Raw genomic sequence first — 24,044 nt, 5'->3', positions numbered from 1 at the left:
TCTAGAAAATTCCCCAGAGTCCTTAAACAGATGTTTTATGTAGACTTAGAAAGGAAAATCACAATGAAATAGCATGAAATAAATAAATAAAATATATGTAAATAAAGTATATATATTACATAAATAAAATATACATTATATACATATATATGTAAATAAAATAAATATATGTAATTAGCCTCATTTCATTTATTGGATAGGGTTATTACAGTAGTAGATTTAGGCAATTCCATAGACAATTTGTGTCTAAATTTTAACAGTGCATCTGATCCTTTTTCATGATTTCCCTATGGTCTAGATGGAAACCATTCCCACAAATATTACTAATTAATTCCCAACTGGAGGCAGGTTTCTATTTGAGCAGGATTTCTGCACTTGGTCATGACCCGGTTGCTACTTTCATCAGTGACTTGGGTGAACCATACATGAATGCTTATCAACTTATTCTCCTCTGGGAAAGAGAGCTAATGCACCTGACAGTAGAAATCAGATTTTGATATCTATCAATGGAAACGATGGTCCAATGTTAACCAGTAAAGTATAACAAAAGATTATACATTTAGAAAATGTGGCAATTAGATTAATGGGTAAGTATCAATGCCTATCACCACCCATGCTCTGGGGTGTTTTGTCTACTTTTGTGTTATTTGTAAATTCTAAGCTGAAGCTGACTGGCCATTTGTCAGGGTTCTGGCAGAACCAGTCCCTGAGTTGTGAGGGAGGTTGGATTTGATTACTTTGCTAAGCCTGGAAGTCCATTATTTTTTGAAATTACTTTGAGAAACTGTTTTATGAAACACACTATTATCTCACTTATCTGTCATAGAGCAAAATCACCCATCTCATCTATCAAACTTGGTTTCAAATCGCTTGCTGTTGTTTGGATAAAAATAAAATCTCTCCTCAGAGGATGAGAACTGTCAACATTCAGAATGCTCAAGAGAAGGGCTGCAGGCTTAGAAGGCATTTCCAAAAAAGAGAAACTGCTAATGTTTTGAACAAGGTACTGGAATCTCAGGAAAACGCCATCTGTTATAGAGTGCAATTTTGTGTTTATTTTCTAGGGTGGCAGCTTTGAATGGACAGTGGTAACTTGACTGTTTAAACTCCCCTATCCCTTTTATTTCTAATTTTACAAACTTTAAAAGTATTTTTCATTGGACGGAGAAAACATAGAATATGACAAAATATTTATAAAGTGTTTGTAAATTATAAAGAATAATAACACAACAAATACCTGAGAATTCAGTACCCATTTTAATAACAAAGGGCACTACCATAACCTCTGACTTCTACCAGGGTATTTTCGTTAATCCATCCTTGAACGTCCTCTAATTGGCCTGCAGTTTTTACTTATCATTCCCTTGTTTTTCATTATTCTTTTTACCAAATATTTATATCCTTAATGATGGCAGCATAACACTTTTATACAGTGGTTTATATGTGCCAAACACTTGTAGGTGCCATATACTCATTTAACCCTAGAACAATCTTCAGAGGTAGGTAGACCCATTGTACAGATGAGGAAATGAGGTATATAGAGACTAAATAACTGTCCAATCATAGGAATAGTAAGTGTAGTAACCAGAATTCCAACTCAGGCAGTATGGTTTCAGTTTTGTGTGCTCTTAACCTCCACACCACGCCATCTCTCAAGAATACATAGCATAGTTCTATCTGTGTGTTTTTTTTTTAATTAATTAATTTATTTTTTGCTGCATTGGGTCTTTGTTGCTGCGCTCGGTCTTTCTCTAGTTGCGGCGAGCAGGGGCTACTCTTCATTGCGGTGCGCGGGCTTCTCATTGCGGTGGCTTCTCTTGTTGCAGAGCACGGGCTGTAGGCCCGTGGGCTACAGTAGTTGTGGCACATGAACTCAGTAGTTGTGGCTTACAGGTTCTAGAGTGCAGGCTCTGTAGTTGTGGCGCATGAGCTTAGTTGCTCCGTGGCATGTGGGATCCTCCCAGACCAGGGCTCGAACCTGTGTCCCCCGCATTGGCAGGTGGATTCTTAACCACTGTGCCACCGGGGAAGTCCCTATTTGTGTTTTTTAAATGTTGTATAAGTGAGATACAACTGTACATATTCTGGAATTGGTGTTTTTCAATCACTGCTCTTCCCAAGTTTCATCTGTTTTGTTCTGTGGAGCTGTAGCTCATTCATTTTCATTGCTATGGAGTATTATTTCACATTGTGAATGTACTTATCCATTCTGCTTTCATTGGACATTTGGGCTGTTTCTATTTTTTTCTGTGATAAACAGTGCTGATATAATGTTTTTGATACCAGCTTGTGAGTATGTGCCAGAGATATCTAGGGTCTGTACCTTGGAGTGTAATTGGTAATTATTGTGCTATGTACACCTTCAGTGTTCCTAGGTAATACCAGCTGTTTCCCAAAGTGATTGTGCCATATTGTATACCTTCTAACAGTACATAAGTTCTCTCTCTCTCCAGTGGTTAATATTTCCAAGAATTAATATTAAAAATAAACTTTAAAATTTTTGCCAGTGTGTATAGAGTGGTTCACAGTGGTAGAGAAAAGAATGAATGGGGGAGAGGGGGGCGGAGGTGAATTTCCATTTCTTTGATTACTAATGAATTTGAGCATATTTTCTTTTTTCTCTCTCCCCACCCCATTTGGGTTTCCCCTTCTGTAAAGTACCTGTTCAAATCTTTCTTCACTTCTTTTTTCTGTTTTTTTTTCGGGGGGAGGTCTTTTTGTTATTGATTTCTACTAATGCTTTGTCAATTAATACAAATGGACAATATCTTTTTATTTTGTGGCTTGTGTTTTCACTCTCTTCATAGTGTTTTTGATAAACAGAATTACTTGATTAAATTTATAAATTATTTTAGAATATCTGCATTTTTGTATATGTTTATTTATTAAATACTTCCCCTCCGCCTTTGATAAAAGTATACTTTGCTATATTATTTTCTGAACATTACCTAGTTTTGTGTTTCACATTTCCATCTTTAACCTACCTGGGATCAATTTTTATGTATCTTTTGAGGTAGGGTCCAATTTCTTTTTTTTTCTGTAAGGATAATCAAATTTTGAGGGACCATTTATTGAAAAATTTATCTTTCCTCACTATTGTACAATGCTAGTTCTGTCATAAATCAAGTTTTCGTATATTTTTTGGTCTGTTACTGAATCGCATTTTTTTGTTTCATTGCTCAGCTTGTCTATTCCTGTGTCAATACCACACTGTATTAATTGTTAACATTTTATAACAAGTCTTGATATCTGTTAATGCTAGCCCTACTTCCATATTTTTTTTTTTTCTGGAATCTTGGCTATTCTTGTTCTTTGCTCTTCTATATAAATTTTAGAATCAGTCTGTCAAGGTCACCCAAAAGCCTATGGGAATTTTGACTGGAATTTTATGAATCCATAGATCATTCAGGGGAGAACTGATGTCTTTAAAAAGTCTTCCACCATGTGAACAAAGATCTCCTTTTTTTGGGGTGTTTTGATGACTTTCTAATATGTCTTTAAGTTTGCCTCTGCCCAATTCTGTCTCTTCTCTTTCTGAAACTCTAAAAGACATATGTTAGATTTACTTTCTCACTGTTTTCTACATCTGTTAACTTTCCTTTCCTATTTTCTGTCTCTATTATGCATTCTGGATAATTTCTTTAGATCTGCATTACAGTTTGCTAATTTTTCTTTTCTGTGGCTTCTATATACCATGTACCCATTTATTATTTGCTTTTAATTAGTTTTCCTTATTAAAGGTTATCTATATTCTTTTAAAAATATAGTTATTTATTTATAGCCTCTTGTTCTTTAATCTTAATTTTAATCCCTTTTTTTATTTCTTTAAGGACACCAAACATAGTTGTTTTATATTCTAGTTATGACAGTGTTAGTATTCTAGAGTCTGTTGTTTTTGCTGGCTTGTACTCATTGAGTCCTTTTTGTTCTCCTGTGTTCGTGATTTCTGATAGAGATTTCAGGTGTCTTGGTACTTTCTTGGAATTCTTTTGAGACCTTCGTTTATAACTGGTTTCTCTTTTTTTTTAAAGTATTGGTACATTTATTTATTTATTTATTTATTACAGGGAACGCTATTTATTTATTTATTTTTGGCTGTGTTGGGTCTTCGTTTCTGTGCGAGGGCCTTCTCTAGTTGCGGCGAGTGGGGGCCACCCTCCATGGTGGTGCACGGGCCTCTCACCGCTGCGGCCTCCCCTGTTGCGGAGCACAGGCTCCAGACGCGCAGGCTCAGTAGTTGTGGCTCACGGGCCCAGCAGCTCCGTGGCATGTGGGATCCTCCCAGACCAGGGCTCGAGCCCATGTCCCCTGCACCGCGGCGCATATCATATCAAGGACACTGGAGCTTTGCGAATAAATATTTTTATTTTATAAAGTAGTTTATAGCCTCATATAGTCTGTAAGGTACTGTCTTCTCACTTTTACAGTTGAGGAAAAGAAAGCTTGGCGCTGTTACGTGGCTTGCTCAGAGTTATAAAGTTAATAAGTGTTGAATCTGTTGTGTTTTTGTTTTAATTTTTATTTTGGTCCAGTTCAGTTTCCACTTTACAATGCAAATCCTCTGTTTAATGAAAATAGATGCCTTAGACGCCTTTTTAAAACCTTTATTGTGTTCTAGGAAAGTAACAGGAAAAAGGTGCCTTTAATATTCTTACTTAATTAAATCTTCACAACAACCCCATGTAGTGTAAATTAGTCTTCCTGTTTTACAGATGAAGAAATTGAGTCTAAGCGACATTAAGTCATAGGTAGATCATATATTTAGCAGGTGGGAGAACGAGACTTCGACTCCAGGTTACTTTAAATCCTACTTCTGTCACCTCCTCCTGGTAGCTTCCCTCATCACTGTCATTCCCATCCTGCACCACTTATTCCTGTTATTCCCTTCATAACAGTTGTATCTCTCAGCAATAATTCACATGTTTATTTACTTATTTATTATCTGTTTTCTGTGCCGGGGTCATAAGCTCAACAAGAGGAGGGACCATGAGCATTTTGTTTCCTTCTCTACAACCAGCAGTTCATTGTACTTCTGTGTAGTACATAGTAGGCATTGAATATAAATACTGAATGTCTAAGAGTCTGATTCTGAAACTCACTTTATTTTTCCTAAATGTACCGCCTCCCCCTTTCTCAAAAGCCCTTACTGAATGGGGTTTTTCTTGTTACCTTGGACTTATGGCCAAGTCTCAAAGCTGAAGACCACAAACACACTAAGGACCACACACTCTAAGTTTGGAGAGCTGCCAGAGGTTAAGATCAGACACCTCTTGGGAGGGCTAAGATCAGAAAATTGTTCTACCCAGCCCTTCTCCCCATTCCTGTAAATCGATAGAAAGGGCGGGTAGAAGAGAAGATGTTGCTTTGTTCAGAGTACAATGTTAGTGAAGAAAGTTTCATTGCTTCTCTCATTCTCTAGCTGCTACTAGGGGGAAAGGGAGAGGGCTCAGAGGGAATAGTCCTGCAAGTTGGGGGTGTCTGCACAAAGGCCCGGCAAGACAACCCGCATTAGGGCATAAGCTCATGGACTTGGCTGCCAGGCCATCCAGTAGAAGAAACAAAATTGTGAAGAGATGACTTGGTGGGGAACTGCCAGGCAAAATGGGGCAAATGTTGGGATCCCCGCAGGTTCTTGGTTCCCTAAAATTTTAAAAGATTGATCCCACTCAGGCTCTCAGAAACAGCTAGTTAATTTTTTTTTTTGGTGGAGCAAGTGCAGTCTTGCTAGTGTCATCGCAATGAAATATCCTGGGTGAGCTGGAGGCAAACAACAAACCCTGGACATTAGAAGACTGCAGGTTGATGCAACGTCCATCCCGCCATCAGGTGGGCGAGAAGACAAACTCTTGGTCGGGATGGTTAATGCAGAGGGAGCAGTGTGGTCTATGCCCCGGTCAGTGGAGCAGACTGAAGCTACAATCGGTCCAAGACGAGGAGCTCAGCCTGCCCTGTGGCTAGCCAAGGCCAGTGCTGCTGCCAACCTCATCCGATCAATTGGTAATTTCCAGAGTTCTGAAAAATAACGATTTTTGACAATTTAGCCAGTGTTCTCATTGCTTCTATGAAGGAGCAGTTTTTCAGAGGTTCTGATTCTGCCTTTTCCACTGTTGGCACAGGAATGGGAATGCAGAGTGAGAAGTATCTTTTGATACCTTTCTTGATAAGTAGAAGTTTTTAATTTTGATGATTTCCTGTTTGGCAACTTCTTCTTGTATGGCTAGAACTTTCTGCATCTTATCTAAAAAAAAATCATTGTCTACTCCAAGGTCATATTTTCTTCTAGAAACTTAATAGTTTTACCTTCTAGGTTCGTGTCTGTGATCCCTCTTAAAGCATTGTTTGTATACAGTGTGGGATAGGGATCAAATTAAATTTTTTTCCAGTATGAATAACCGTTTTTTTCAAGATCATTTGTTAAAAGGATATTCTTTTCCCCATTTATATGTTTCAGTGCCGCTTTTGAAGTCATACATGTGTGGCTCTATTTCTGGAATCTCTGTTCTTTTCCATTGATCTAATTGTCAATTCTTTCTTTGATGTCACATGCTCTTGATTTGTCTTTATAGTAAGTTTTAAATTGGGTAGAGCAAGTCTTTCAACTTTTTCTTCTTTTTCAAGATTTTTGACTACTTTATGTATTATTTTCATTTCTAATATATACATTTTAATATCAGCTGGGTTTTGACAGGGGTTGTGTTGAATTCATGTATCATTTTGGGAAGATTTGACATGTTAACAGTATTGAGTCTTTCAATATGCAAATATTTGTATATTTATTAACAACTTCTTTAATTTCTCTCAGTAAAGTTTTGTAGTTTTCAGTATAAGGTCTTATACAAATTCTCTTAGATTTATACCTAATAGTTCATTTTTTTGAATGTCATTTTTGATGGTATTTTAAAATATTCACTTTTCAATTTGTAATTGCTTATGTATAGAAATACAGTTGATCTTTGTATATGGCTTCTGGACACTATGACTGCAGACTCACATGTTAATTCTTATAGATCTTTGTAGATTACTTGGGATTTTACACAATCATGCCATCTGCAGATTAAAAGTTTTACTTTTTCCTTCCCAATATATATATATTTTTTCTTAATTATTTTTCTCTTTTACTATACTGGCTAAAACTTCTAGTACAATGTTGAATAGAAGTGGTGAGAGTAGACATACTTTGTTTCAATATTAGGGGGAAAATGTTATGTGTGTATGATGTTACTTGTATATTTTTCAGACATACCTTTTATCAGATTGAAGACTTTTTTTCTCTTTCTAGCTTGTTGAAGGTTTTAGTCATGATTTCCTTTTTCGTAAGTAGCCCTGCAGGATGCATATGAAGCATGAGGAACTGGGTAGTGATGAGTTAGTTGCTAGGGGGGCAGGGAAAATGGAAAGAACATGTACACTTGCTGACCAAGCTGGATGGGATGGACGAAAGCCGTACAGTGATAATGTAGATAAGTTGGGCTGAGGTGAAGAGACCTCATTTCTATTCCCAGCTCTACCACCAACTAGCTATTTGACCTTAAATAAGGTACTTTGCCCTCTACCTTGGACCCAGAGATACAGCTGACAGCCAAGTTGATTTCAGAGAAAGTCTGGTAGAGTTGCAAATGTGACTAAAAGATTTGAAAAATAAGAAATGTGAGAAGAGATTGATGAGCCTGGACTTCCTTTGTCTGCTAAAGAGAAGGCTGAGATGTACATTGATTTACTGATTCTGGTTTACTGCACCAAGACAAACATTCACCAGCTCTCTAGTCTCTGGGTGCTTTGACATCTCTTTTCTTCAATACCGCATGTTCCTGGGTTCTTTAGCTTTATTGTAAGTCTCGAGGTCAGGAATGTAAGTCTCGAGATCAGGGAGTGGTTTATTCCCTAACATTACTTTGAAGTAATTCCTTTATGGGGGTCTCTTCATCTGAACCATCTGAGGTGAGTTCTCTGTTTTGCCAGGACCCTTCTCTCACTGATACAAGTGGAGAAGACACATGCTCTCGAGCCTCTCTCTAAACCTAGCCATCATGCCTAGGGCTGGTCTCGAAGTAGGCAGTAGGTCTCTGCCTCTAACCCCACCCTCACCCCATCTATATTTACAATATTCTGGATTGTAGCTTAGGAAAATTATTTTAACTACTTTGAATATCATTTGACTCCATTTCTTTGGATCATGACGGTTTTTGCATTTCCATGAGTCTCTTTAGAGACTGTACATACCCTTATGAGGGAAATATCCTAAAGTGTTTTCAGTTGACAAAACTGTAGGGTTATCTGTTCAGTGGCATTACCAGTTGAACAAGATTGTGGTGGAAGCAGCAAAGGTGCCAGGGTGACGGGAAATTGAAGGAGGTCAGGAAGTGTCCTAGCATGGAAATGGGGAGGCGGGCTGTAAAGATAAGCGTTTCCTGTTGATAGTTTTACTGGGAACAACCCTCTGGAAATCTAAATTCTTTCCCCTAAATTCTGTGGATTCCCAAAGGGCTTATGTTCTTAAGGTTATTTCTGTTCGCAGGCTCATGCTTTTTCTAAATTTGTTCAATTTCGGATTATCTTTCTATCCCAGTAGGCAGTCGATTCTATATTCATTGACCTAGATGTAAAATTCAGCCCCTTCTTCAATTTCCACATTCATAAAACCTCACTGCGTTTAAGCCAGCAGTAGACTTCCCTGAAGATATAAGAGCGGGTGGGAAATACGGCAGAGGCAAAGGACGTACTTCCATGACAGCAATACAACTTCCAAGTGGACATTAGACTGTGTTCTTAAAATGTCCTTCTGCCCCTGCCCCCCACACCAGAGCATTTCATGGGTCACTTCAAGCCACTGCCTGCCCAGTCCTTGTACCATCTTGTCCATCCTTCCCTCCCTCTCCTACTTTGCCTTCCCTTCTCTTCCCTCCTTTTCCCTTTCAGAGGGAATGCAGATTGATGGAGCCTTTGGAACCAGACATCTGGGCTCCAGTCTTGGCCTCATTACTTCTGAGCTGTATGGCTTATATAAGTTCCTTAACCTTTCTAATGTCAGTTGTTCCATCCGTAAAATGGACATAATAAAATTACCCATTTCGTAAGTTTGTCAGGAGTATTAGAGGTGTTTAGTGGACACCGTGGGTGGTTGCCCACGTGCCTTCTCAGGACCGAGGTGCTTATTTTTCCAGCTTCAAGGAGTATTGGCTGCTGATGGTCCCCAGGCATTGCCCCAGCATAAAAGAATCTCTTGCCCGTGTTATGCCCTTCCAGGGGGCTACCCATAACCAAAGACTGGTTGATGTGGCGGTTCAAAGTCTTGTCTCTGCCTGAAATTGGGACAACTCTGAAGGGCCATTCTGGCTCCAGAACTTTATGTGAGATCAGCTGAGGTTTCTGTTATAATCGCATCACAGCTCAGCTTCTTATTTGCCAGTCCTGCTGCCCTCACTCCCCCACAAACTGTCCAGTAAACTTGATAACATCGGTTTCCAGCTTAAGAGAAAATGGTTAAAATAATGTCCAATGCATACTAGGTGCCCAATAGATTATTATTATTGTTGTCTGCAGAGTAAGATCATGTATTTTATGAGATTTTCCAGAATATTCCAGACATATGTGAAGCTGCAGAACAAATTCTAATTAATAGTTTGAACCATGAGTAGTGAGAATGAAATTATCCCCAATTTTGACGATGGAAAAAGGGGTCTTGTTTGATTTTTTTAAATGTTATTTTATTAGAGCATATTCTAATTAGCCTGCTCCAGTAGAAGCAGAACCTTGTTTCTTAGTAACTGACTCTTACCTGATACTCTTGGGTACTGTAATTTTGTTGTCTCTGTAGAGTTGATTAATTATCCACAACTGATAGAGGTGCTGGCAGTTTATATCCCCATAAAGTTAGAGGTTAGCCTGTGAAAAGCTGATGTGTCATGATTTTATAGATCAAAGAAAAGTTAATGCCACAGGGTCTAAGGTCTTATTAACCTGTGGAAAGTTAACTACTGTTACAGCAGATTTAGCAGTCTATTTAGGCATTTCCTTTCTATTATAAATAGTCAATTTGTCATACACAATTTCTTATACACACTTTGATTTTGCATTTTTCTCCCCTGTTGATTACCTCATTAATGAGTTAAATAAAACTTTGTCGGATGCTCACCATTTCTGTGAGAATGTTGTTTTTGACAGTGGTTTTTCCATAAGAATGTGTTTCTGTTTATTAGTTTCTGAAGGGTAGAATTATGATAGGAAGGTACCCAAAGTTTCACAGGGGCAATTGGAAAAGAGAAGTCAACATTTTGAAGTTAACCAAACCCTGTCGTAGTAAATCCAAACTGTGGGCCTAGCTTTGAAATGTGTATATTTGCTATTAAAGATGTGTATTTGCTGGGGTTTCCATGACAAAGTACCACATACTGAGTGTCTTACCAATAGAAATTTATTGTCTCACAGTTCTGGTGGCTGGAGGTTTAAGATCAAGGTGCCGGCCTGTGGGAGGGGCTTCCGAGGCTGTGAGGGAGAATCTGGTCCAGGCCTCTCTCCTCTAGCTGCTGTGGTTTGCTGGCAATCCTTGGCCTTCCTTGGCTTGTAGACACATCACCCTGATCTCTGCCTTTATTTTCACATGGCGTTCTCCTTATGTGTGTGTCTATCCAAATCTTCCCTTTCATAAGGACGCCAGTCATATTGGATTAGTGGCCCACTCTAAGGCCCTCATTTTAACTTGATTATCTCTGTAAAGACCTTATCGCCAAATAAGGTCACATTCTGGTAAACTGGGGATTAGGACTTCATCAGATGAATTTTGGTGGTGGGAACACAATTCAACTCCAAACAGTTTGATTACTTCTTCTCCATTCCCAAGGCTTAGTTTTCCCCTCAACTGATACCTTAAGGAGAAGAATATCATTAGCTCCTGAGAGAATCCCAGTAAAAGAAATCTTGCCTCATTTAAAAATGAGGTTTATTGCCACATCCCACGCCAACCCCATGCCAGCATTGCTTTAGGAATGTGCTGATAATGAATTAGGATTGGGAAGTAAACCAGCAATGGGTTCAAAAGTTCTCAGGGGCACTTAGCAGTCTGCTTTACAGATTAAACAAACAAACAAATGCCTTTTTGGTATTGCATTCATTTACATGAATACAATGAAATAATTCCAATGTCATTTGGATTGCATTTTTAAAAAATATGTTGGTAAATTTGTCTGAGGGGAGAATGTGGTGCTGCTTAATTTTGCTCTAGGCAGTTAGGCAAGTCGGGGAAGAAGAATGATTCCTTTGGCAACCGTGGAATTATTTACCGTGATTGGGAGAAGAATCTCGTGTTTGAATAACCCCTTTGAACTGCCTGACACGTAATGGAGGCTTGTTAAATGTTTACTGAATGAACAGAAGAGTCCAGGGAACCTGGAATATTTGAGAGCAATTGAATAAAAAGCACATATTTGTTCAGAGATTTCCCACATACCTAGCTTTGGGGGCAGCCAGTATGTGTGAGAGAATAACAATAGCCGTGATTATTTATTGTGCTTGCCATGTACCAGGCATCCTGCACACGTTTAAAAAAAGTGATCCTAGCTACTCTCTGAGTTGGATAGTATTATTCTTACTTGAAATAGAAGGAAACGGAGGCTAAGAGAGGTCAAGCAACTTGACTACATAGCTGGTGATGGGTAAGGTAGGGTGTGTTCTCAACCTGTGCGATCTAATGCCTCCCAAATTGGCCTCTCTCTAGAAGCTTATGTTCTTCTTGTGGAGATCACATTTATAATTGAGGCAGCTACAAAATTAGGATCCTAAGAGGCTAATTGTATCATGTGTCTCTCTTGCTATGTAAGTTTGTGCTGTCACCATTTCATACAAGTGTGGGGTTGTGTAATGGCTAAGTATGTATAATCTGGAGTAAGATGCCTGGATTCAAATCTCACTTGGACCTCTTCCCATCTGTGTGATCTTGGACACGTAGCTTAACCGTTCTGTGCTATAATTTTTTTAAATTGTAAATTAGGGGATCATAAATGTACCTACCTCATTGTGAGGGATACATAAGAAATGTAAAATGAAACAGTGCCTGGCAAAATGTATTTCCTGCTAGAGGCTTCACAAAGGCAGCAATTTATATATGCTTTATTCATTTATGTATCTTAAACATCTAGAACAGTGCTTGGTATGAAATAGACATTCAGTAGTAAGTACATTGTTGAATGAATAAATATATTTCAGTATATAAATGCCAGGGCTTAGTCACATTAGCAGACATAATGAAGTGGTCAGATGCTTGTACATCTATGTAGAACAGTGGTTCTATGCAGAACAGTGGTTCTATGTAGTCCGCGATTCATGCTAGAAATACCTGGAAGGCCTTTAAATCGGCTGATTCTCAAGCCCCACTGCAGGCAGAGGTTGAACACTGCTGTTGGAGAATCACTGTGAAAGAAACAGCTACAAATGTAGAGTAATACAGGTATAACATGTTGAAGATTCAATGCCAGTGGTGATTTTCTGAATGACTTTCAACCCTTAGGAAACTAAAGCCAACCTTTGTTTCAATGATAATTATATTCCTGAAAATGTTAATATACGTTAAGATCGTCAAAAAATACTCTGTGTTCATATGTAAAATGAATTAAGATTTAGGCTCAAATAATTACACAAGGTTTGTTCCTCTACATAAATCTATGGTGGGATATTTGGAATTTGTGTGGGGCGTGAGACAATTTTTTATTGAGTAGACTCTCCTTAGCCTGGCAGGCAGCTTGTCTGGATCAGCCTAGAAGCATCGTGGGCTGCTCTGAATATAGGCAAAGTTAATGCCAATGAATCGGGGGAAAAACACCAACATGCACCATAAGTAAGATCTTGCTTGAGGCACTTGGGGAATTAAACCAAGGTACAGAGTAACTTTTGAGGCAGCTGGTTCCTGTTCTAGAGCAAGGAGATGAGTTCACCAATCTTTACTGTGAAAGTTGCTTGTTTTAAGAGACTTCGTGGCTTAGGGGACCTCCTGACTCGCTGGAGCTTCTCCTCCCAGCAGGCGGGCTTCTCATTCTATTCCCACAGGTAGCATCCCTAGGAGAGGGAGTTGGAAAGATGGAGATGGATTGATTACGGGAGCCACGTCAACCTGGAATAAGAGGAGAACCAAACTGAATCGAGAGAAATTTGCAAAATGGATAATTAGAGAGTATCCTGGCTAAATAACCACTTACTTATGTGTTTTCCCATAAATTAAAAAAAGATTCTCTTTATGAAGAGTACATGCTGCATGTTTCTTTTGATAAATACATTACCAAAATATTAACAGTATCATATGCCCTTTACAAATGTTGTAGCAAAAGATTCCATTTTAATGTTGATCACAAAGCCGTTTTGAGTTCTTTCAGGCTTCTCAACACTGGATTCTACCTCTTTGCCTTTATCTTTAAAGAGCTGCTTTGAGGGATTTCTGGCTCTCTCAGGAGAGAATATCACTGAAACGCAAGGCCTAGGATATAATTCAAATCATCCTAATCAGATTTCTCAACCCTTGATCTAATCAGCAAGCTGTTTTGCTTAGCTTCTTGGTCAAGTTCACTCATTAACTCAGAAAGCATTCATTGAATATACGCTGTGTCTACCCCTGGGCTAGAACATAATAAGATTAGTAGATGAATTGAGCCCTGTCCTTTAGGAGTTTATACTCTTACTGAATGAAGTGAAGGTAATAATAGAACGCTATTTAAAATGTATGATGGCTTTCGTACTTTAAATATGTTCAAGGTCTCTCATGGCAGGTAATTGACATTAACTTGACTTTGTGCACCTGAAACTCCGTTTTAGAACATTTTCTTTTAATGTCTATTTCACCGTTATTATCATGCTTCTCTTTTTCAAAGACTTTTTTTTTTGCCATTATAGTCATCCTCCGACAAAGTGTTGTAAAATTAATAGAAGGAATCGTTGGCATTTCACGGTTTTACTGACTGTGGGTTCGGGAGGATTCTGAGCAGGAGGAAAGAATGACACCCCAATGAGAAGTTGACACCCCATTGATTTTTTTATTGGAACACGTTGCAGCATAACCACCACCCTAACACGCATCAAATTCTACCAGACTCTTAAATGTCGTCTTTTGCAGCCAGGATGAATCCAAATAGAAAAATAACTTATACTAATTTTATTTGAGGTCTGAGAAATAATGAAATTGCTTTCTTATTTTGGAACAAAATGTGTATACGTGTATGAATTATTGAAAAAAAAAGAGTTCTCTCCCATGGTTATTTAGAAGAATGGAAAGCTATAATTAGAAGTTACCTCCCACCCCCTGTAGTACCTCTATGTATTTTTCCTGTTCTCTTTCTTATGTAATGTCCTTTCGTGAGGCCCATTTACAGTTACAAACTGGCAGCCACTTTGATGTTTCTTATTTATTTCCCCCCAATTAATGTTTCTATGTGTGGTAGATATACAATTTTCTTCTATTAATGTTACAAAAAACCAGCCTTAAATTTGCGTCCACAATGAGGAATAAATAATCAACAAAAGCCCTTACTTAATCGTTTCTATTCACAGGCTGGGAGAGAGTATGATTTGACTGTAATTTCATTGCAGGGCTTATCCAGGGTTAAATGTTAGTTAGTATGTCTCTTATCTTATAGCCACATTGCTCTTCTAGAGACAAATATATCCCTTACATCCTAATTTGATTCTTTGAGCAATTTGCTGGCAGTCCTCATTAGCAAGAGTAATCAGGTTTTGGTGGTCGGTCTCCAACTTCTGATGAGTTAAACTCATTTTTCCTGTGGTTTCTACTGTGACAACAGAATTTTATTTCCTCTCTTCTTTCTTTTTTCTGATCACAACTCTCTGTGGCTGTTCATGAAAAAATGAAGGTTTTATGTTTTTCTCATTCACCTAAGATTTAGGAATTCTTCAGCTGTTCTAAGGCTTTGTGCTTAGGCACCATTTGGTATTTTTTTTGCTAGAACACTTAAATTTAGTTTGTGGTGTCTGTTAGGAAATCAAAAGTGGAACCTGTAGATTCAGACTCCACAGAGATCTGGCTTTCTTGTGATAAAAACTGTGACTCAGAATCACCATACAGGATCCTTCAAAGCCAGAGAACAGTACTAATGAAAAATGCTAAAGAAGTTCTTTGAACTCAGGTGGAGAAAAAAATGCCTGGGGGATGTAGGCTCACCATATAAGACTCTTCCGGTGTTCTTTCCTTTGGCTCAAGAAAATGGAATATACTTTGGAGTGAGGGACCAAAATTGATGTTGTTAATTATTTGCCGTGATGAAAGTGAGGGAAAAAAATATTGTGTCATCAGACTGTCTTCATTAAAGGCCTACATAGCCTGTAATGACTCTTTGTGGGATTATATAAAGCAAGTACATTGCCTTGCTGCCCAGTACTGGGAGCTTCTGAATATAGGCTACTGGCAAGCTTGATATGATCGCTTCCAGCTACTGAAGACCTATCCAGTGTTTCTGGGACTTCCTGTGTATAGAAAGAGAGGAAAAAAGAAGAAGGAGAAGGAGGAGAAGAAGAATCTTCCAGTGTTCTTTCCTTATGGCTCAACAAAATGGAATATACATTGGACTGAGGGGCTGAAGAAGAAGGAGAAGAAGAAAGAAGAAGCAAAGGGGAAGGGGAAGAAGAAGAAGGCTGGACACTTGCTGAACTCTCAGACATACTTGATCCTTGGTTACTGGCTGTACAATCCTGGATTCCTTTCTGGATTCTACCCAGCCTTTCCTTGGGATTTGGTTCTGCTGTTCATCTTGCTCACCTTTACAAATTGCATGAATGGGTGGAATTTGCAGAGATCAGTGAACAGTACAGGGAGATCATCTGTCTTCTAGAGTCCAACAAAGCTTGGATTCTGCTGGGTTATGATGGGATTCACCATATATTTGGCCATCACTGCCTTCCTCTCCCCATCTCACTGTCTGTGTGTAGCCTTGTTCCTCTGTATGAGCCTCTGGGCCTCCCTGGGGACTTGGTGCTTCTGCAGGTGTAGTGTCAGAGATGGCAGGTTCTTACTGCAGTGTTTACATCCTATGAGACAGGCTGCAGAGAGCTAATGCAAGTAAAGTAGGTAATGAAGTGGCTGGTCCTTTCCTTCAGGCTCCCCCTTGATAGGCCTGGGGTAGTTAGTGCCCCCTCTCTTGCTCTGTCAACCTAAATAAAGAAGTAAACTGAAGCAAGCTCAAATGACCAGAAATTGAGTTTATGTGGGAATAGCAGAGGAAGTGCAATGTGGGACACGCAAACTATAGTAAGCTATGGGCGAATCTGTTGATAGTTTGGGACGAACTGTTCTTATGGTCAAAGAGAGCAAAGAGGGGAGAGTCCAACCAGAATCCAAGCAGCAAGTTCATTGGTTTGAGGATGGGGAGAGATTCTTGACGAATGTTCTTGTTTGAGGGATAAGTTTCTGTCTCCTGTAAATCAGGCATTTACTGGAAATCAATCTCTTAGTTCTTATGTTTCGTTTGCCTGAGGGCACATGTGTGAGACTCTCCATTTCATATCCTCTGGTTCCGTTTTAGATTAAAATCTTTTTGCACTCCCGTAGAGCAGTGTGAAGACTTTAGCGACAGAAGGAAGCACCTGGGAAGCATGTGTAAGTGCAGATTCCTGCCCCCCGCAGCCCGCCCAGACCCAGTCAGGACTCAGAGCTGCAGCACCACAAAGGCCCACCTGATTCTAGCTCAGGTCGTTCTCAGAGCGCACGTGGACACTCCCGGAGAGGAACGCTCCTCTCCCGTCCAGGGAGCCACTTAGTTAATCCTCAAATCAGCGCTCCTGTTTAAACTTGAGACCGTTGTCTGACATCTTTGATGGAGCTCTTCAGAAATTGGACTTCTATTATTCATGATGGTACCACAAGCTCTCCGTGGGTGATCCCTGCTTTCTTCCTTTATCTTGCTGTCCTCATTTTCTCCACTAGGCTCTTATCTCCTCCCTTCCCTTTGCTCAGCAACAGTCATGTTTGCTTGCTACAGCAGCTTCTCTTATTTCTTATCTTTGCAGACCAGCGTCAGGCCTGACTTTCTCAACCTCTCCTGATTCATTCGCTCCTTTCTGTCCCAAATTCTGTTATGTTACACTCAACAAACCTAAAATCCAACCAATGTGTTTTGGATTTTTCTTACCACGGACCTTGGTAAGATATTGGTCTTTCAGCGTGTGCGATTTCTAGAATGCAAATGGGTCTTTTCCCATGTAGAGCCTCAGGCCATGTGTAGAATTCCTCTGCAAGGGTAAGGAAGGAGGTTCTTGAGATGCGTAAGACTGAATTTGGGGCGGGAGCCAGCTTGGAGAGCTCTTTGATGGGAAATGGAGGAACTTCAACTGAAAACCTCATGAGCCTGCTTTTCTTGCTTAGTCTCTGGCAGGTTCAAAACTGTCTAAGAATTGGGACCGCCCCAGCCTTAGGTCCTTTTCTGTAAACACAGAGACCTGCATTCCGCCCTCTGCCCTGAATAGGGGCTTACATTTTAATGTCTGGTCCTGAAGCGATATCACCCTAAGGTGGTCCCCTCAATCTCCCTGTCTTTTGAGACCTGCCACCCTCTGTCTTCACCATGCACTTCAGAGAGATATATTCCAGTACATTTGCAAAGGTCTTCACATGTGGAAGACTAAGTCAGGCATTGTTTCTACCCCACGGGAACTGTTTAGCTCTGTATTACCTTCTGATGTTGGTTTTTCTTTGTGTTTCTTCTTGCTGCAGGAAAGCAATCTCCCGGGCGGGCCTGCAGCACCTGGCTCCTGCACATCCCCTCAGCCTTCCTGTGGCAAACGGGCCAGCGAAGGAGCCCAGAGCGACTCTGGACTGGAGTGTAGGTGTCGGCTGTTTCATTTCAATATCATTCCATTGCATGTGTGTCTCTCTCATCCTCACGATTCCTGTAGCTACCAACAAGACTTAATAATTTTCAATATTGTTCACTGATCCATCTTTGGGTATCTAAGCCCTGGCTCCATTTCCAGATTCCTAAGAACATAGCTCCTTTATATGAAGTCAGACGTATTGAAAACTAAAATAAAAACTTCATGAATCCTTTGAAGCACTATTGCCTGGGTTTGCAGCTGTGAGATAAAAAGTACCTCTGTGTACATGCTTTATTGGTCCCTGCCAAGTTGATGATGAATAGAGTTTACTCTTAGCCACATCACAAAGTCCAAGTTTGATTTCCTTAGCTCAAGCTGCTTTTTCTTTTTTGGTCCTTTTTATTCTTTTTCTTTTTTTTATTCTTTTCCTGCGAGAGGATGACCTCACTTTACATTCCAGGCACTCCATGTCCTCCTGTTTGCTATACTTCCTCCCCTAACCCAAAGGTAGATGGGTCTCATATCAGCGGGGTGGGTATATTAGCTGGTTTTTTAAAAAAGTTTATTTTATTGAAGTATACTTGATTTACAGTGTCATGTTAATTTCTACTGTACAGCAGAGTGATTCCATTATACATATATATACATTCTTTTTCATATTCTTTTCCATTATGGCTTATCACAGAATATTGAATATAGTTCCCTGCACTATACAGTAGGAACTTGTTATTTATCCATTCCATATATAATAGTTTGCATCTGCTGTATATTAGCTGATTTTAATGTTTTACCCAAAAGACATCTACAAAAACTGTTACCTTGAAGATTGCCGTCTGAATTTCTTTTATTGAGAGTCTTCGGTGAGTCAAGTTCTTGGTTGAAGACACTTCTAACTGTGGACTGAAAGGCCTTGTCCCTTTCTGAAGGAATGTAAGAAACAGTATGAAGCTAGAGGAGGGCTGCTCTGAGATTCTGCCAGTCTGGTCTTAACGATGAATCTTGTTTAGCCTTTCTGGTTGAGTTGAACAGAGGGAATAATCCGTGTTCTTGTCCTCCCGTAAGAAAGACTACGGCAGGTGGGGGAAAGGAGAGGAATTTTTATACTCAATTTTATTTTTAGCACATAGGCTATGATTTAATGTCCTTTAATACTGTAATATTTCTCCCTCTTTCCCAAGAACACACTTACTAACATCCTTATTTTATACTCGGGACACATACCAATGTATGCAATGTGTGAAGTACCTGGCAAAAGACTGAATTTAATTGAAATGCAACTTCTTCCTTGATGAAGTCTGAGGGTGCTCCAGTAGTGCCTGTGTACGTTGAGTTGGTGTTCAGGAAGACTGTTCCTCTCCTCGAATTTCCCTTTATTCCAGGACAGTTATTTGATAAACTCTTAAACCATAAGAGAGTGTAGAATATATTTACAGTAGTGCCTACATAATTAAAAAAGAATTAAATATATAAACAAACAGGTAAATTAAGTAAAAAAGGGATATGCATGGGCCAATGATGACAGTGTGTTACAGGGACCCCAAAAAGTTAGTTTAATAACCATGGTGTTCCAAATCCTCTGATCCAAAGTAGTAGGATCCTATCTAAGATGCAAGATGCTAATGAGAGAGAGTTTATATCAGTTAGATAGAAACATCCATTACATCATTTCTCTGCCCCTTTTGTGACATTAGTCAAGTCACTTGATTTCTTTCAGCCTCAGGGTCCTCATCGGTAGAGGGGGACAATGGTGACCCCTCCCTAAAGGGGACTTCAGGGCTGTTGTTAAGATCAAACGGGGCAATGAGCGTGAAAGTTCTTTGTAAACTGTACAGCCTGCAGGTGTTCTATTCAGAAATAAAGTAATTGACGAATTGGTTGATTGATCACCATTTGTTGAGTACTTGCTTTGTTCTAGAACCTGTGTTAGTTCCTTAAGATTCTGAGGTGAGGAAGATATGGTTTCTGCCTTCAAGAAGCTTAGAATGCCATGGGCAGAAGAGACATTGACAGCTAAAATACAGGGCAGCGACAGCTAGAGTAGAGGGGTACAGAGAGCGTCGCTGGGGTTGCGAGGAAGGACGCTCCATCCCCATTTGATGTTGGAAAGAGTTACCAGAAAATGCTCTTAGAAAGAATTTTCCTTCCTGAGCCAAAGCTTGACTAGAAGGTATTATTTTTCTGATTCCTGTAGAGAGGTGTATACTCTAATATTTCATCCCAGTGGTATTTTTGGCTAGTGGTGGGTGAACTGCAGTACACAGTTCAGGAAGAGCAAATAAGAAGTACGGCCAGGGCGCGTAGCTGATCTTTAATCCTTCAGCCCCTTTGCTTATGGCTACCCTGACTTGATGGCCTGACGAATTATCATGGTGGCAGGAAACACTTTGGGGGTGTTTAACAGTGGAGGTAAAATGGAAAGCCTTCTCTGAAGACACTCCATCTCAGGGCTTATTTAGAGATCTGATGTGGAAGGAGTTGTAAGATGTGACTCTGAAAAAGACCCTGTAATTGTGGGCTAATATTGCTGTTAGCAAACAGAAGCCAGCCCGATACTTCCTTAAGACAATCATGTAAAAATAAAAGATTTTTCTCAGAAGAGAGGAAGAAGCAGATTGTTAAAAACATTTCAATGACTTCTTTTTTTTGCTGAGACTTGCCCTTGCTTCTAAATTTTTGGCCTTTCCTAACCTAAGTGCTTTACACCACGTTCATTTATGTTACTTTAGTTTGCCTGCTTGTTCAAGAAGCTAAACCAGGATTTTCTTTGTTCTGTTTAAAGTATAAGACTAGTCCTCTGGCTTGACCTACTACCATTCTCTTTATTCTACTCCCTTGTCTGCTTCTCTACAAAGAAGCAGCGTGACCACTGCTCTCCTTCTATCAGCCCACCTTTCTGGACTAAATGCATTAAAATGATAAATCTGTAAAAAAAAATTTTTTTTAATTTTTGGCTGTGTTGGGTCTTCGTTGCTGCACGTGGGCTTTCTCTAGTTGCGGCGAGCGGGGGCTACTCATCGTTGCGGTGCGCGGGCTTCTCACTGCAGTGGCTTCTTGTTGCAGAGCACGGGCTCTAGGCACGCAGACCTCAGTAATTGTGGCACATGGGCTCAGTAGTCGTGGCTCGCGGGCTCTAGAGCACAGGCTCAGTAGTTGTGGCGCACGGGCTTAGTTGCTCCGCGGCATGTGGGATCTTCCAGGACCAGGGCTCGAACCCGTGTCCCCTGCATTGGCGGGCAGATTCTTGACCACTGTGCCACCAGGGAAGCCCCTAAAATGATCAATCTTTACTTATTTACTGTTACTATTTATTGAGCACTGATTTGGCTTGGAGCCTCTTAAGAGTCTCCCATATGAGAAGGGTGGCAGAAATTTAAAAATTAAGGTAAAAAAGGAGGAACTTTAATTTCTTGCCTTTGATGAGGTAAGGGGCCCCAGTAGTGCTAAGAGATGCTTCTGGCATAACAGGGGTGGAGAAGGGCTGAGGAGAGTTGCCTTGTTCTGTGTTCTGCCCCCTTGACTCTCGGGTTGAGATTCTCTTTGCTCCATCACCTCTTGGCTCAGGGGTTGAGGGTCTCAAAGGCCTATAGTACTATGACCCCCTGACTTATGTCACCTCCCCTCTCCTCTTTTCACCAGTGAGAAAACAGATGCAAAAGCTGTTTATGGTGCATCTGAAGTTGACGATAAATCAGGGTGAACCTGGAACTTGGATCTTAGTCCCAAGTTTCTACTTATTGTAGAATACCTAGAGGGCCCCGTTTTGACTCTAGTATGTACCAAAGTCTGCAGAAGAGACACAATTGTTTCTTAAACATCCTCCAGCAAAGGGCTTTGAGGAGTGGCCTGCTTGTGGGGGGCCTGAGACCCAGGTGAGCCTGCGCTGTAGGCACCTGTGCGTTTTGGCTGTGGGAGGACTATTGCAGGAGTCAGTTTATGCTCTGGGTGTGTGAACTTAATAATTTCCTTGAAGTACTCCATTTTGATTTCCCTACTTAGTGATATATACTATCTTTGTCTTCTTTTTAGTCTGTTCCTTGAAGTCCAGAAACTTCTCTTTTGCTGTGACTTACTCAAATGGTTTATTTTGACTTATGGGATTCTCTGCCCCACACAGTGTCATTTCCTTGATGACTCTTTGCTGACCTTTGCTCACAGGCCCTCCCCTCCATACATGTCAGGGATGGAAGCCTTAATGATGGGGAGTAGCCAGATCAGGCCTCAGTACAGAGCCTGGGTTTTCTACTGACTACAGTGGACATTCAGTTTCACCCAAGGTGAAAATGGCTCTTTGCTACAGAGACGTCACTCCTGTTCTCAGCCAGGCTATGCTCATTTTTTTGGTTGAACTGGTTCTGTTTATTTTATTCACTTTCTGTTTTGATCCCTCATAAAACCTCTAACCATAGTGCATGTCTTAGAGCCAAATTCGTGTTTTTTAGTTCACTTTCTTATTCTAGGTCCTATTTAGATTTCAGGCACTTTGAAGGGAGGAGCAACGTCTTCTGCTTCTTTTGTCTTCTTCACAGTGGACAGCACGGTATTGTAGGCCTAGTAGCTGTCTAGTAGATGTCAGTTACGAACTGATTACAGCTTTTTTGCTCAATCAGCAAGAAAGGGACATTTCGCTGGCAGTTGATGGGCACTCAGATTATCTCCAGTTCCTGAAAGGCTTTGGTAGACACAAGTCAAAAACCTGTTTGAAACATAAATGGGTTTATGCTATTGAGTCCCAAGTAACTCTTTTTAAATTTCCTTCCTAATCTAGTGCATTGTGTTAAGACTTAAAGCACACACAGTTTTTGATCTTCCCATTCCTCCCAACGGTATCCTCTCTCCCCTTTCGTGGTGACAACCTACAGGGGCTGCTCCCTTTGACACCATGCCATGAACGTCAGCCAAGCCAGTTTTTGGGAAAACAAGCTAAATTGCTAGAAAGGAAGGGAGTAATGCTCAAAAAGGAAAAATAGTCTCATCTCCTGGGCTGGAATCCAAGCTTCCAGTTTAGAGCGAGTTAGCCCACTTCGAAGTGAGTCTGTTGCACAGATAATGTGTGTCTTTTCTTAAATGTCACATGCCTCCCATGCAACGGAGACTTAATTTGGACGTGGCGATTTCTTCCCTGTTTTTAGTGTTAGAGCAGAGAACATAGGATGTGGGTCTTCACTCTGTGTCCTCTGTTCTGTAATTTGCTTTTGCCCATTACACTGCCTAAACAACTCTCAAAGCAATGGTAGAAAAGCCACCAAGATCCTTCTTAAAAAGCATGTTGGTTTTCAACATGGCATCCTTGATTTCAATTCATTTTTGCCTTCCTCATTGGAAAATTTCCTCCAAGGCTGAGGGCTGTGGAAAACAGAGCCTCAACACAAACAAACCCAGATCCTAAATCCAGACCACCTTTCCTTTCCTCTGGTTGACGATGCTAAGAAAAGGAGTGCTTTCTTCTGGGCAGGTAAAACATAGCACAGGGGGCTTCCCTGGTGGCGCAGTGGTTGAGAATCTGCCTGCCGATGCAGGGGACACGGGTTCGAGCCCTGGTCTGGGAAGATCCCACATGCTGCGGGGCAACTGGGCCCGTGGGCCACAACTACTGAGCCTACGCGGCTGGAGCCTGTGCTCCGCAACAAGGGAGGCCACGATAGTGAGAGGCCCAGGCACCGCGATGAAGAGTGGCCCCCTCTTGCCACAACTGGAGAAAGCCCTTGCACAGAAACGAAGGCCCAACACAGCCAAAAATAAATAAATAAATAAATAAATAATAATTTAAAAAAAAAAGTCAAGCACGGATGGCTTCTTTAAAAAAAAAAAACAACAACAACAACATAGTACAGTGGGTTCACTGCCTCACTGTTTGGTTCAGAGACAAGATTAGGGAAACAGAGTCTTCATGTGGGATTGGTTTAAACGGGGTTATGAAACTAGGTCATTTTATCTTTGGAAACCTTGAATGTAAAGGCAGGAGGAGGCAGGTGTGTGTGTGTGTGTGTATCTGTATGCATATGTGCATGCTCTCATTTTAGTTTTGTTTCAGATGGCAGGTCCAAGCAGACCTGTGCCTTCCTTACAAGCTCTTGGCCTTTGCTCTTTAACTTCAGGTTTGGGTGTCATCAACAGTAATGACTCACACCCCGATATCTTTCTCCACTTCCATCTTCATTTCAAAAAACAATGTCCATTTAATCAAGATATCAGATTGCTAAGCAGAGCAGGAGGAGATAACCGACTATAAATTAGTAAAGGTCCTG

At 40.4% G+C, this 24,044-nt stretch overlaps 1 protein-coding gene across 2 annotated transcripts in view; it reads left to right on the top strand.

The window, feature by feature from the left end:
* Positions 1-24,044, top strand: part of DGKI (diacylglycerol kinase iota) — a 447,792-nt gene that overhangs the window by 144,057 nt on the left and 279,691 nt on the right. For both annotated transcript variants that reach the window (XM_068550116.1, XM_068550115.1), the window contains exon 2: positions 17,699-17,807. In XM_068550116.1, coding sequence (XP_068406217.1) covers positions 17,699-17,807 — 109 coding nt within the window. The remainder of the gene's footprint in view (positions 1-17,698; positions 17,808-24,044) is intronic.

This window comes from Eschrichtius robustus, chromosome 8 (assembly GCF_028021215.1).
Source record: "Eschrichtius robustus isolate mEscRob2 chromosome 8, mEscRob2.pri, whole genome shotgun sequence".
In the NCBI taxonomy this organism is placed as follows: domain Eukaryota; kingdom Metazoa; phylum Chordata; class Mammalia; order Artiodactyla; family Eschrichtiidae; genus Eschrichtius; species Eschrichtius robustus.
This window is presented reverse-complemented; position numbering and strand designations above follow the sequence as displayed.